General features: G+C 40.6%; 1 protein-coding gene across 1 annotated transcript in view; it reads right to left on the reverse strand.

Moving 5' to 3' along the window:
• Positions 1-14,671, reverse strand: part of VPS36 (vacuolar protein sorting 36 homolog) — a 28,002-nt gene extending 13,331 nt beyond the window's left edge. Inside the window, exons 1-6 of the mRNA XM_045080556.1 lie at positions 14,514-14,671; positions 7,652-7,720; positions 6,005-6,075; positions 2,299-2,413; positions 1,157-1,246; positions 344-430 (exon numbers count right to left, since the gene is read on the reverse strand). Coding sequence (XP_044936491.1) covers positions 344-430; positions 1,157-1,246; positions 2,299-2,413; positions 6,005-6,075; positions 7,652-7,720; positions 14,514-14,609 — 528 coding nt within the window. The 5' untranslated portion in view covers positions 14,610-14,671. The remainder of the gene's footprint in view (positions 1-343; positions 431-1,156; positions 1,247-2,298; positions 2,414-6,004; positions 6,076-7,651; positions 7,721-14,513) is intronic.
• Between the last annotated feature and the right edge of the window lie 240 nt (positions 14,672-14,911).

Consider the following 14,911-nt stretch of genomic DNA (forward strand, 5'->3'; position numbering starts at 1 on the left):
ACTAAGTTAACCAAAAGTCCAAATAATTATACAAAGGACCAGAACTCATTAGGAGGATTCTCCAATCAATCCCAGCTAGGTTTTAAAATTTACACACAGCAACCCACAATGTTTTCTAACATCACAGAAAACAAATGTGAGCTTCATTTTTCTTTTTGGAAAAAGGTTTCTAAAACATGTTTTAACTAAATCATACCAACCTGAAGGAGACTTGGAATAAGAGACTGTGGCTTCAGGCAAACTAAACATATTCTAATACACAGAATGGAATTAGTCACAGCTACCTCCAAAAGAATACGCACAAATGACCTAAAAACCTGACCGGAACTTATATATTAGTTACCTCAGAAATGTTTTTGTCCGTTTCTTTCCTTTTTTCTTCCAATTTCCTTTCAATGCCTACAATTCCTACAGCCCTTATTCTTCCTGGCTGAAAAACAAAAGTAGAAAATAAAACATACAAAATAGGAAGGACCCACTCTTTTATAACCCATCACAATGTGTTTTCAATGGTGGGAAGGGACCCACAAAGAACCAAAGAAAACCAGCACACGATTACATCTGGTTTCCTTTCAAAACATTTTGTCAGTTTCTTGTCATACATAATGATTTTCAAATCATTATTAAAAAAACTAAACATACAATAACTGGCATATTTTACCCTGTATTTAGATATAAATTAAATTCATGTTTGTTCTTTGGCAAGCTATTACGTATGTATCAGATATTTTATAGGGTCTCAAACAGGCAAGAAATTATAGTTAAAATTTTGGTATTTGACAGTTATTACACAAACTACTTTCACATATTTAAGTGTCTGCGCATGGTTGGTGGTTAATTTAGACTGGCTGAAAAACATCACCCAGAGGTATTGTCCATTCTCTCAGATGCCACACTGATTATGAAGAACAGAATGTAATGAACAGAATCTAACTTCTACCACCCCAAGAATCACTCTGGTAACTGGTCGTTTATTTTTGCTAAGTGTCTGCTGTCTGCAGAGCACTAAATTAGGTTCTATGAATACAAATGATTTTAATCAGAATATCATTATTTTGCTTCTGGCAAAGTTCTATAATCACAGAAATCTTTTCCTTTAATGAAGGTGCAAGTACAGAACCAAAACTATTAGATTAAGAAATAGTCTTAACAATACCTGGGGTCCTCTATTTGTTTGCAATGATTGGGAAACTGGCATATTCTCCCATCTTCTCTGTGTCATTTCCTCAGATAAACGCCTGTAAAACTGTTGTACACATATATTCACTTTAAGTGAGTCAGTCAGGTTAAAATATCCTCATAGAAATCATTACTTAACATTTCTTTAGTTGAAAGTCCTGTTCAGTCATTTGCAACAAACCTAGAAGTCTCAGAAACATCAAAGGAAACCAAAGGAAGTTCTCTTCTTGGATCAGCTTCATAAAGCACAAAGGGAAAAAAAAAAAAGAAAGAAACTGACTTGCTATATAAAGTGAGCTATTCTCAACAAAGAGATGAGTGACAATGAATAAATAGACCTACTTTAAACAATCCCACATATGTGGATTGTTTTCAATCTATAGTGAAACAGATATAGTGCCAAGAAAAATATACAACCATTATCCATGAAGGAAGCAGAGAATAATTTGTCTAGGTAAAATGTGAAGCCAGAAACTAGGGCCAAAACATCCCTACACTCACAAAAAAATCAACTATATTGTTTAACTACTGTGAGAATTTCAGATAGTCGCTTATATTTGCTTAGTGCCTACTGTGTGAGGAGGGCTGGGTGAAGTGCCATAGAAAACCACATAAATAATTCAGGGTATCAATGAGGAGATAAATACACACTTGTAAATGTCTGAAGAATACTTATCCAGTGACTTACTAATCAGAACATGTAAACTATCATACTATGGAGTAAGTACTTCAGTGATTAGATCTGTGTGGAGTCAGGAGGAAAGACATCCTGCCTTAAGGCTGTGAGCTATCAGATACTAAGAGAGTTCAACATTTCACTGCATTATACTCTGCCTCTTTAACCAAACCACTGAAAACTTTACTAGTAGCCTAATAGCATTGACTTAGCATAGTTCCAGCTTCTGTTTTTTCCTTGGAACCACACCCTCCTGCCTCCCATTCCCACCAAAACCTAAACATCATATTTTCTACTGCTAAGGCTTAAGATATAAAAATTTTATTGTAAAAATATGGTGAAACCTGGTATGTTGAACAGTAACAATTTACATCATATTAACAACAACAAAAACACACACAAGCACACCTTTCTAGTCCAATTTTACGCATATAAAAACCTACCTCAATCTGGCCATGTTCTTTGAAGGAGAGTTTGATATAGGAGTTCTTACTGCTCTGGAATGGACCAGGTTCTTTGTTGGGTGGAGCTGGGTGAAGATGAACCACTATTTTGGCACTAAAGGATAAATGTAATGAATTTAATTACCTTTTAAGAATCACTAATTCTGTTTTCATAATTTTTAATATATTTAAGTTCACTTTTAAAATTTATATACATCCTGAAAGGAATCCTTATAAACTGTGTATAAATTCAGTATTAATGAAACCTTCAAAAACACCTCTACTGGGTCGCCAGGGTGGCCCAGTGGGTTAAGCCTGCGCCTTTGGCTCGGGTCATGATCCCAGGGCCCTGGGATAGAGCCCCACATCAGGCTCTCTGGTCAGTAGGGAGCCTGCTTCCCCCACGCTATCTGCCTGTCTCTCTGCCTACTTGTGATCTCCCTCTCTCTGTAAAAACAAAAACAAAACAAATACAAAACACCTCTACTTACAGCTTTTAAGCTCTGAACCAAGAAGTTCAAGTTACCAGCTCTATAGATTAAAAATGTGGTTTCAAAAATAATAAGTTCAAAATAAATTGGCCAAATGTGTGACAGTTCATTATTTTGGTTTACGATTAGGGTTTTCCATGTACAAAGGCAAACCCAAAGGTTACCGGGGGGCCTATACTTTCTGCCAAAGCATACTACCCTAGTCATTTGAAAACAAAATGTGAAAACTTATCTGTGTAAAACTGGCCAGCTGACATTTTATTAAAACTCCATCCAAAACTAACATTCTACAGTATCATTTTTGGAAAATGCCACTCAATCAACAGCATGATCTAGAAGATAATCCAACAGCAAAAACAAGTCTCAAAATGCTGCTGCGCTAGAAACACAAACTACCATAATCTTTATGACTACCGTTGTCTCCTGTGCTATTAAAAACACTGGTATATTTGTTCAGTTTTGTAAGTCTTTTTCCCTAACCTGCTCAATAAATAGTCTGCTTCCATAAATTAGCAAAACCAAAAAACTCAGTCAAAATACTTTGGATATGCAGCGTAGAGCTTTTCCCTTATGACCACATTACAGGTCTGCTTATTTATTATTCCATTTCCTTTAGGTCCATTTGATTCCTAAATATTGCTGTGAAATTGAAATACTGTGTGTGGGGCCTCCTCAGTGTAATAAATGCTTTGGTTAGTAAACTGGGCCAGACTTGTAAGGACTCTTCACCTATTCCTTTGTGGTGAACTTCTTTAAGTGACTGAGCAAATAAACTGCAGTCACTGTAACAGGACTGTCTGACATGAACTGTCAGGCAGAGCAACCAAATATGACAATCAGATTAAGGGACCTGAGCAAAGAATTACATAATCTTTAAAACAGAAAAACCTGAGCCCCACAATCAGATTTTGTCAAAGGAAACTCAGTCTTTGAAGAACTGAAGATTATAAGACAAAGTGAAGTTTAAGAAATCTCCAAGTCGGCAAAAAAGATCCAGGCCAGTTTTTAAATATATTCATTTCGCAGGTCATTCAATTACCGTATTTCAAGTTTAAAAAAACCACCCAATCAGGGACGCCTGGGTGGCTCAGTTGGTTGAACGACTGCCTTCAGCTCAGGTCGTGATCCCGGAATCCCGGGATCGAGTCCCGCATCAGGCGCCCAGCTCCATGGGGAGTCTGCTTCTCCCTCTGACTTTCTCCTCACTCATGCTCTTTCTCACTGTCTCTCTCTCAAATAAATAAATTTAAAAAAAAAAAAAAAAAAGATTTAAAAACCACCCAATCAGAGAAGGATCTTGGGAGGGGACAGGTTAAAAGGTGAAACTATATGGACAATTTTGAATCAATGAAATATGGTAATTGCTTGGGGCAAGAGGGCCGAGAATAAAAAGAATATTTGAGAAATGTTTACATGACATATTATTAAATTCTTCCTCACTGGAGATGTTTAAAAAATAAGATACTAATGGGAAGGTAAATTTTTTTTAAAAGATTTCATTTATTTGACAGAGACATGGCGAGAGAAGGAAGACAAGCAGGGGGAGTGGGAGAGGGAGAATCAGGCTTCCTGCTGAACAGGGAGCCCAATGTGGGGCTGGATCCCAGGACCCTGAGATCATGACCTGAGAAGAAGGCAGACACTTAACAACTGAGCCACCCAGGCACCCAGGAAGATAAATATTTTAAACAATTTTTGTTATACAGTTTAAATTTTCTTGGAACACAGCAGAGGAAAATTCAAATGATTTGCAACACCTTCAAGTTTTACTTTGTAGAACTTAAGAAAAGCAATATACACAAATATCTAATCATTATGTGGTACACTCGAAACTCATACAATATTGTATGCAATTGTACCTTCATTAAAAAAAGAAGAGGGGTGCCTGGGTGGCTCAGTGGGTTAAGCCTCTGCCTTCAGCTCAGGTCATGATCTCAGGGTCCTGGGATGGAGCCCCACATCGGGCTCTCTGCTCAGCAGGGAGCCTGCTTTCCCCTCTCTCTCTGCCTGCCTCTCTGCCTACTTGTGATCTCTCTCGGTCAAATAAATAAGTAAAATCTTTAAAAAAAACAAAACAAAACAAAACCCAGATGGAAAAAAGAGAAAAATAAAAATTATAGAAATAACCTAAAGTCTGTACTTTTATTAACCTTTCTAAAATGTCGGTTTCTTTTATGTCAAATAAACAATCTTGCATGCTAGCTATACACTATAACGCATGCATTGCATTTTCAGTGAAGTTCTGTATCTGTTTCACCTCTACTGAAATAACTATACTAAAGCTCAAAATGGGCCCACAAGGAAAACAAAATTCTTATCAGCAATACTTGTTCATAAGTTGCCCTCAATTACATGCACTTAAAATAAAAGCCAGATTTTTCTGTACTTGATTAAAAAGAAACATTTTAACATGCGGCTTTAAACCAGGGTGATGACATGTCCTGGTTTGTCTAAAACTGTCCCATTTTATGCTTCCTTGATCCAATTATAAACAGCACCCCCAGGGCACCTGGATGACTCAGTCAGTTAAGCATCAGACTCTTGGTTTTAGATCAGGTCATGATCTCATGGGTCGTGGGATCAAGCTCCTCATCCAAACTCCTCTTTGGGCTCTGTGCTCCATGGAGAGTCTGCTTGAAAGATTCTCTCCCTCTGCCACTCCCCTCATCATCCTGACTTGCTCTCTTGCTCTCAAATAAGTAAATCTTTTTAAAAAATGATTAAATATAATAAACAGCACCACCTATTACTTTTATAAATGTCCCAGTTTGGACAATAAATATTATGAAACTCTATTTAACACTGATATCCAAAAATGTCAAAGTGAAGAAACTTAATGATCAACTAGAAATAGGATAAAATAAAATCAGTCATTTTTCTCAGATGAGTCACTTCTGATTTTAAGTACTAGATTCACAGACATGTCAAAGCGAATGCTTGTGGAAAGACATGAAATGACAGCTGGCCGACACTTATTTTGACCCAAGGATATTACAGCAAATCGTAGTACTTAATTTGTCCATTTATCCATGAGTTTAATGTAGTATCTTCCTAGGGGAGCTTCTGACCAACGACTATTCTTTATAAAGCCCCCCAAAACAATCATCAGATTCATTCCCACATATGCAGCCATGGCACAACAATAAATCTAAGTTGGTAATAATAGCTTGACTGGGACATTTTTGTGAAAAAAGACTGCATCAGAGACACCTCACCTTTTCCCAATTCCAGCTGCCTGTTCTTCAATGAACACGATTTGGGAAAGAGGAATGGCCATGCAGCACTCCTAGAAGGAAACCATACAAAATGTGATTCAAAAAGTCTCCTTGTCAGAAAACCTTGTTTTATAGTATTTAATAGAGTGTCATGTATGTGTACTTAATAATAAAAACAATTTAAAAAATAATAAAATGATTTTATTCCTTAAATAACTGAAGGAAAATGGAATGAAAACAGTAATGTGGTGGCATTTTGCCACATGGAAGAATGTAAGAGTTTTAAAAGCTGGGGACGCGTCGGTGGCTCAGTGGGTTAAGCTTCTGCCTTTGGCTCAGGTCATGATCTCAGGGTCCTGGGACTGAGTCCCACATTGTGCTCTCTGCTCAGCAGGGAGCCTGCTTCCCCCCTTCTCTCTTTGCTTGCCTCTCTGCCTACTTGTAATCTCTGACAAATAAATAAGTAAATAATCTTAAAAAAAAAAAAAAAAAGCTGCTGTAACCATCTTCGTTTTTACCATAGGTACATCTTTTTCAGTACTTATATGAAAACTTTTTACATGTAAGCTATCCTTCTATGGAAAAAAAAAAAAGAAAGAAAAACAGAACAGGCAAATCAAAACAACTTTAAGGAGTGCTACACAGGTGATCTTTTTTTCTTTTTTTCTACACTTCACTCACCATTTTTAACAAATATACTGATGTAGGTTCCCTTTATTAGTACATTTAATTTTAAGTTACTATAAATGATTGGCATTCAATAGGTCTAAGGGTTTCTGAATTAGCCTCTTGATATGAAAATCAAAAAATGATACTAAGATTAGTTTATAAACATGTGTTTTAAGGACACCTATCTTCCAAAAAGACTTTTTCCTAAATACATACTTCTTTTAGAAGAATTAGACGTGATTAACAGTTGGAAGGTATGCGTTTACCAACAACAGTGATGTCACCACTGGGAGGAAATACTGATTCTTGGGGGACAAAAAGAGTCAGATTTTGCAATAGTTAGTGGCCTTTCAAAGAGCCTCAGTATATAGTTTGACTGTAAAATTCAAATTTCATGGTGGAATGGGCAGCAATTATGAAAATACCATAGATTACTTCTTTTACTGGCAACAATACAAACATACACTTTCAAGTTAAAGCTCTTTGGAGCTAAAATAGCTTTATACACATAACTTGTTCTCTCTTCCTAGAGATGAAACAACAGGGAGGTTTCTCCTCGTGTTGAGTGACTTAGAGGCCATTCTTCTCAATATCTAGGTAAAAGCATGTACTTCCCAGCAGACCTTTCTTCCCAGAGTCTCAGGAACAGGTTGTTCTGAAGACCCCTGACAATGACTGGGAGAAATATTCTCATTACACACAGAACATTCGGGTATGAAGTAGGTTCTAACTGATGTTTTAAAACAGGAGTGACCATGATTCTCTCTCTACTCAGCAATTACAGACTTTTCTGGAGTTGAATGAGGGACAACCCCTAACTCATTTCTCTGCACTCCATTCAGAAAGATCACATGAGACACACTCTTTTAACATTCTGAAAATGGAAATTTACTGCATTTTTTAGTTTTGACAAAAAGAAAGAAAGACTTCAATGATTTAAAACCTAAAACAGATTTTTTTAAAAACTCTTTATCTTACATGATTTTTCTGATCTCTCCAAATTAGTCGGTGTGTACTAAGAAGGAGGGTCCCAGCATCAAATTTTATCTAGAAAGACAAGATCATCACAAAACATTAATGATGTATAACTCAATGTGGTCCAGATTTTCCTCCTCACAAGTTGCACAATAGTTAAGTTAATCATATAAACACTAGAGAATTAGGCTTGCCACAAATTAAAGAGAAGCAGTGTTACACATTTTGTAAGCACGCTCTCTCTCTCTATATATATATATGCAACCTTAATAAAATTAGGAAAAAATCACAAACAATCTAGATGTGTAACAACAGGGTAGTAGTTAAGTATGATACATTCATACTCTGGAATCCATGAGAGGTTAAAAAGAATGAGGTAGAACTGCATGGACTATCACAGAATTCTGTGACAGAGTTAGTGGGGAGCGAAAGCAAGTTGCAGCACATCACATATAATGTAATCAGATAGAAGATGGAGATAATCTCCATATTCCCCAAACTACATTGTGAGATATATGTATATGTCTGTGTGTGTACACACACACACACACACACCCAAGTAGTAGGAAAAGATATAAAAGGAATACTCACTGATCTGTTAACAAAGATTATCTCTGAAAAAGTGTGAGGAAATGGGAAGAAGAAAAGCAAAGGCCCCCTTTTAAAACTAACCACTTCACTATCAATTGAATTTTTTTAATTTTTTATTAACATATAATGTATTATTAGCCCCAGGGGTACAGGTCTGTGAATCACCAGCACTCACCATAGCACATACCTTCCCCAATGTCCATAACCCCACCACCCTCTCCCTCATGGCATTATGTCACCTACTCAAAATATAAATGTAAAAAAGTTCGTAAAACTGTAATACAATTGCACACACAAAAAAAGCCTGCTGTGTCTTTAGGACCAAACCCTTAATCCTCATCCTCTGTTATTATGCATTGAAAATCATATAAATAAGCAAATTTTAGAGTCTGAATCCAAGAGATAATATATCAAATTCTTTCATTTCTGTTAAAATTAAGAAATATATTGGAAGCTTCTATTTAATTACTAGGAAGTAGAATCTGTCATAAGGTAGGACTTGCTTATATCCTTTTGAGTAGTTAGTTATTTCTTAAGTTGTAAGGCTGGTCCCATATCAAGGCCACCTTACAAGACAAACTCAGAGGGGGAAGGATGATACTGCATTCAGACAGATGGTGACTACACTTGTGCGGAACACAGCACAATGTATAATCTTGTCAAATCACTATGAATGCTGTACACCCCAAACTAATATAACATTGTGTGTCAACTGTACTCAAATAAAAAAAAATTGTTTAAGTAAAAAAAAACTCAAAGGAAAGCATTTTCATTGGGGTCCAGTTTATTACAAATAATCCTTTTGAATTTAAAATAAACGGGTTAGGGACGCCTGGGTGGCTCAGTTGGTTAAGCAAGCTGCCTTCGGCTCAGGTCATGATCCCAGCGTCCTGGGATCAAGTCCCACATCGGGCTCCTCTGCCTGTGCCTGCCATTCTGTCTGCCTGTGCTCGCTCTCTCTCCCTCTCTCTCTCTGACAAATAAGTAAATAAAATCTTTAAAATAATAATAATAAAATAAGCGGGTTAAAAAGCCAATGAATAACCAATTAGAACATGTATATATCATTAAGCAAAAATAATCATAAATATGCGTACATAATTATGTATGCAAATTGACACTTAATATATTACAAGATACTCATGATATTAACAAAGAAAACCTAGGTTTCAAAGTGGTATACATAACATGATCACACACACAAACAGATGGATAATGTGCCAAAAGCAATTGTTTATGGGTAGTAGGAATACTAATTATTTCAAGTTTCTTCTTTTGGCCTACCCATATTTAACCACTTTATTATTTGCCTAATGAAAAAAAAATAAGAAATTTGTTAGAGACATACATAACTTCGTGTAGTTTGAAATATACATAAATTATTTTTTGTTAAATCAAACATATACAGAAACACTTTCTCTGTCAAAAAAAAAACTTCTTGGATTAAAACCAATCCTCTTTTTAATATCAATTTTTAAAAACTGTTTTCTAAGAGTAAGGTGTGACTATATTACTAATATGTTAGTCATTATCAATATGGTTAATAAGCTTTGATGGTAAGAGAACTACTGAGCCATCTAGTTTAAATACACTCTGTGAGGTATCATTCCACAAAGGCACTTCAACCCCTCAGAGAAAAAACTTGATGAGTTCCATATTTCCTACCGAATCAGAAATTAAATACATGTACTTCTGGCACTTAATTCAGTCTGGCTCCAAAGGTTTATGCGAAACCAAATAACTGAGTTTAAGAGATTTTAAAAACTTCTTTTTTGTCCATGTGTAAGATTTCCCTTTTCCAAAAACAAGTATTTTATCAACTTGACAGTACACGATGCTACATGACAGCATAACAGTTCTGATTAAGAAAATGCACTTTCTCTTACTGAAGTTCAAGCATAAGGATGTGATTATAAAGCTGAAGGCAGAGTCTGTTCCATTGCTATGTCCATTAACAATGTGCAAACGTAAAATGCTGCTGTTCTAAGTGAAGAATTGTGTAATACTTCCCTTCAGGGATTCCAAGGGATTATGAGCTAAACCTGATAGACAAGTTTAGGCTGGCTTGCTCCTGCCACTCAGAGCTAGAATAATTTTAACTACTTAAAGGTTGATCTAACTTGGGCATTAGCTGGATAAGCTCTTACCCTGTTTTATTATTTAACATTTTTCTGTTATAAAAGCAATATACTATTGAAGATCTGGGGGAAAAAAGGTTTAAGTCTAAAAAAGAAAATGAAATCGCTCATAATCACACCAGCCAAAGAATACACACATGTATATATATATATAAAATATATGTGTATATTATATGTGTGTGCGTGCATGTGTGAATAATCTTTAAATAAAATGAATTCATTATATTTAGTTTTATAACTTGCTTTTTTAAATGGTGGCCTATCGTTAACAATTCCTCATGTTGATTAGGGCATATCATATTTAATTAACAAAACCCTCTGGGGGACATTCAGATTGCTTCCAATTTTCTATATATGTAATAATATAGAATATATATAACAATGCTGAGACGAGCATCCTCATTCATTATATTTTTATGCATCTCTGATTATTTCCCTGGGGTAAATCCCTAAAAGTGAAATACCTAGCTGAAAGAAAATACACATTTTCCAAGTCTCCCAGTGTATGTTGCCAACTTGCCTCTTTATACACTACTAACCTGCTTTCATTATATTTTTAAATTAGCTGAGGCTATAGAGGCTTGTGTGAATTTAAACAAATGACCTGTCTACGCTGCTTAAGAAAACAACACACTATCCCGTCATAATGGGCCCATGAAAACTATGCCTGTAGAAACAAGCAGGCATGCATTTATTCACAAGAGGTGCTTGGGTGCTGGGGCGGTGGGAAAAGCAGTCTACTGGGGCTCCACCAAATACTAAGTGTGTGACCTCAGACAGGTCACAGTTTCCTCAGCTATCAACTAAGAGCCTCTGTGTCTTCATCTCTGGGAGTATCGACTATATTAAACATTACAGAGTCTGACGCTGGTGGCTACTGTGTTCATGAAGCATCGCAGCCAAGTGAACCGAGTGCAGGCTTTGGGAGTCTGATCAAGAGATCTCACTCTGGTGTCTCCGGCTAACTAACTGTGTGTGGGTGGGCAGGCCCCTTTCTAACAGTCATTGTCTCATCCATAAAATATCACCTCCTATGCCCACGGAGAAGAGTAAATGAGATTATATGTAAAGCTCCTGGCACACAGTAGGTGCTCTAATTACTCGGGTCTCTTTCCCCCCTCCCCCAGGTACTTCATACCCTCAATGAGCCAAAAGATGCAAGGATGAGTAAGGCACGCTTTCTGCCCTCAGGAGCTACCGCCTGATCTAGTAGACGGCCAAGTACACCCCTGCCTTGGGATGTGCACACCTGCCTCGGGAATGTGTCAGGATGCACAGCTATGAAGGCCACACTGACTGGACTCAAGTACCCTAGACCAAGGGAGCTAGTGCAAGATACTGAAAGGGAACTTGACCAGAGTTCAAGTTCCCTGGAGGCCGATAGGGAGCTTCCTAGAGTCTTCAGACCACATGAGGTCTGGAAGCCTTCCAGCAGATGGAGGAAGCCAGGACACGGGACTTTCCCCCAGGAATCAGCCTAAGCCCTCAGCCACACTGGGTATGGCTCAGCCAGTGACTCATTCCTTGCAGCTCGGGGACTGCAGCGGTGAGCAGGCTTGTCTTAGAGCTCTGCTTCAGTTTCAGGACACCCACATCCCTCCCTCACCATCTTCAGCTTTTAGAACAGTTAAGAATTCCTCAATAGGGGCGCCTAGGTGGCTCAGTGGGTTAAGCCTCTACCTTCGGCTCAGGTCATGATCCCAGGGGCCTGGGATCGAGTCCCGCATAGGGCTCTCTGCTCAGCAGGGAGCCTGCTTCTCCTCATCTCTCTCTCTCTGTCTGTCTCTCTGCCTATTTGTGATCTCTCTCTCTGTCAAATAAATAAATGAAATCTTTAAAAAAAAAATGAATTCCTCAATAGATCAAAGGGTCTTACTAAATTTTTCCCAATACTTTTTTATTAATCCTCTGATAACTATATCTACTTGTCTGCTAAAAGAAGCAAAAACTTAAAAGGAAACATTAGAATACACTGGTTTAGCAATGGTTCTTACATATACAGGTACTCATGGTTTTGACTTTTTGTTGTCTTAAATAGAGGTAAATAGATCATAGTTTTTATTATGTGCCAGCCAAGATGTTCCTAATTTGCATACTGGAGTTACACATAACAGGGTGTGATGTTTTGCAAAAGTGTGACTTCCAACACGGACTGTCTTTAGTGGAGTCTCTGAATACCAGTCTACGATTGTCACTCAGTACTGAGAGGGAGGCATCATCAAACCGGCTAACGGAGGGGAATTTGATTATGCTTCCCATTTAAAAAGCTCCAAAGACTGGAGGAGGTTTTACTGAGTGAAATAAGTCAAGCAGAGAAAGTCAATTATCATATGGTTTCACTTATTTGTGGAGGGTAAAGAATAGCATAGAGGACATTGGGAGAAGGAAAGGAAAAGCGAACTGGGGGAAAACAGAGGGGGAGATGAACCATGAGAGACTGTGGAATCTGAGAAACAACCTGAGGGTTTTGAAGGGGGAGCGGGTGGTGAAAGGTTTGGTGAGCCTGGTGGTGGGTATTAAGGAAGGCATGTATTGCATGGAGCACTGGGTGTGGTACATAAACAATGAATCTTGGAGCACTGAAAAAATAAAGTAAAATTTAAGAATGAATAAATAGAAAAAGTTCCAGAGATTGTAACCTTGTTGTTGAAAACGTTTAGTTAGTTAGTTGGAGTTAGTCACTCCAACCAAAAGATGGAAACCCAATTTGAGATCAAGTCAATAAAAGTGCTAAGGCAGGAAATCAAGCAAATCCAAGCAAATTATTTTAAGAAAAAGACCTGGACTTGATAATGGAGGCAACAAAGTACACGGAAAATACCCTCAGGGAGGCAGAACACCTGGGTCCTATGCCGTGTCCACTGTGCCCCTAGATATCTGGGTAACCTCTGCCCTCCATGACCTAGGAGGACATAAGTCTCAAGCTTCTGCCGACACGGACCAGGAAATGCTGAGAGTCAAGGAACAAACGCAAAAGTAGAGAAGGAAGTTTCATGAACGAAACCACAAAGAAGAAGAGAGCAAGTGAAAACTTCTGGAAACTAAAAAACGTTGCTGAATAAATGGGCTTTTGACATTTTTCTGATTCCAGGTTATATACATCTCAGCCAGGGGAGGTTAGCAGTTCCGCAACAGCCCTCTAACCTCAAGCTTCGGCGCTCCGCGCGGGCTGGCCAAACTCCCTTGGTGTGCAGGGGACGAACCTACCTCCCTGAGACTTGCAGACCACTGGCCTTGAGGAGTGGACCAGACTTGCCCTGAAAATAAAGGCTGACCGCACTGGGAAACAGCTGCGGCTGATGCCAGCAAGTCTGTTCAGGGTCATGTCCCCCTCGGACTAACCGCCTCGGCACCTGCTTCCCCTGCACGGAGTACCCCGCCTTCCTGTCCCCCTACCCTGCCTTCCCCTCTAAGCCCTTCCGGCTTCGCCTGGACCGGGAGGATGGTTCTTCGGGGCGTTAGTCCACCGTCTTCGCGGGGAAAGCAGCCTTCCTCTCCCTCTCCAGAAGGCTCGTCTCTGGAGTGCGGCTCTTCCGGTGGGGGGGGAGGTGCAGCCCCAGCCCCAGCCCCAGCCCCAGCCCCAGCCCCAGCCCCAGCCCCAGCCGCGCCGGCCCCGGCTCCCCGGCGCTAACAGCCGGACGGAAGGCGGCCCCGAACGCTCACGCTGGGAACACTTCTCCGCATTCGCAAGCGCATCTCCTGAGGTTTCCGCCCGCAGGACAAGGCACGGCCTACCACACCACTTTCCCAAACACACGCTCTAGACTCCTTTCTAAAGTCATTCCCGGAAAAAGGGGGGCGGGGGGAAGAGCCTTCCGAAAGGCGTCCCGGTGAGACCCGGACGCGCTTCTCGGAAACCCCCGCAGGGCACTACCGCCGGTTCTGTGGGGCAGACCCCACGCGCAACGGCCGCACCCGGTCACGGAGGCACCCCGGGTCAGGGGGCCGGGCAGACCGGCCCCGCGCGGCGCAGCCCGCCGTCACCACGGCCGAGCCCGGGCCGGAGGCGCCGGCACCCGGCCACTCGTCTACCGTCCCCGCCGCTCCCCGCGCGCCGCAGGGTGGGGACCCGGGGCCCGGGCGGGGAGGCCCCGCAGGCCCGCCAGACCGCGCACCGTCCCGGAGGCAGCCCTCACCTTCTCCTCGCCGTCGTAGATGCGCACTCCGCGCTGCTGGATCACCAGGGTCTCGTTGATCTCCAGGAGGCCGCTCGTCCACAAGAAGCGGTCCATGGCCGCCGACAGGCCGGCCTCTGCCGCTTGCCCGCGCCGGCGCTCGGGGGCGGCGAGCCGAGCGCTGGGCAGCCTGCGGCGCCCCCTGGCGGCGGGCGGGGCGGAGACCGGGCGGGGAGGGTGCCTGGGACCGTGGGGTCGTGCGTGGACTGCCCCCTGGCGGGCGGGCGGCTTGTGGCCCGGCGGGAACGTTCCCCACCAACCTTTGTCCAGCTCTTCTGGGGGCGCAGACCCAGAGCTTACCAGAGACTTAGACAAAGGCCAGGCCACAGCCTGGACTTTCTAATTGTGCATTATTCTTG

Source organism: Mustela putorius, unplaced genomic scaffold (assembly GCF_011764305.1).
Source record: "Mustela putorius furo isolate JIRA1106 unplaced genomic scaffold, ASM1176430v1.1 tig00000461_pilon_pilon_pilon, whole genome shotgun sequence".
Classification (NCBI taxonomy): domain Eukaryota; kingdom Metazoa; phylum Chordata; class Mammalia; order Carnivora; family Mustelidae; genus Mustela; species Mustela putorius.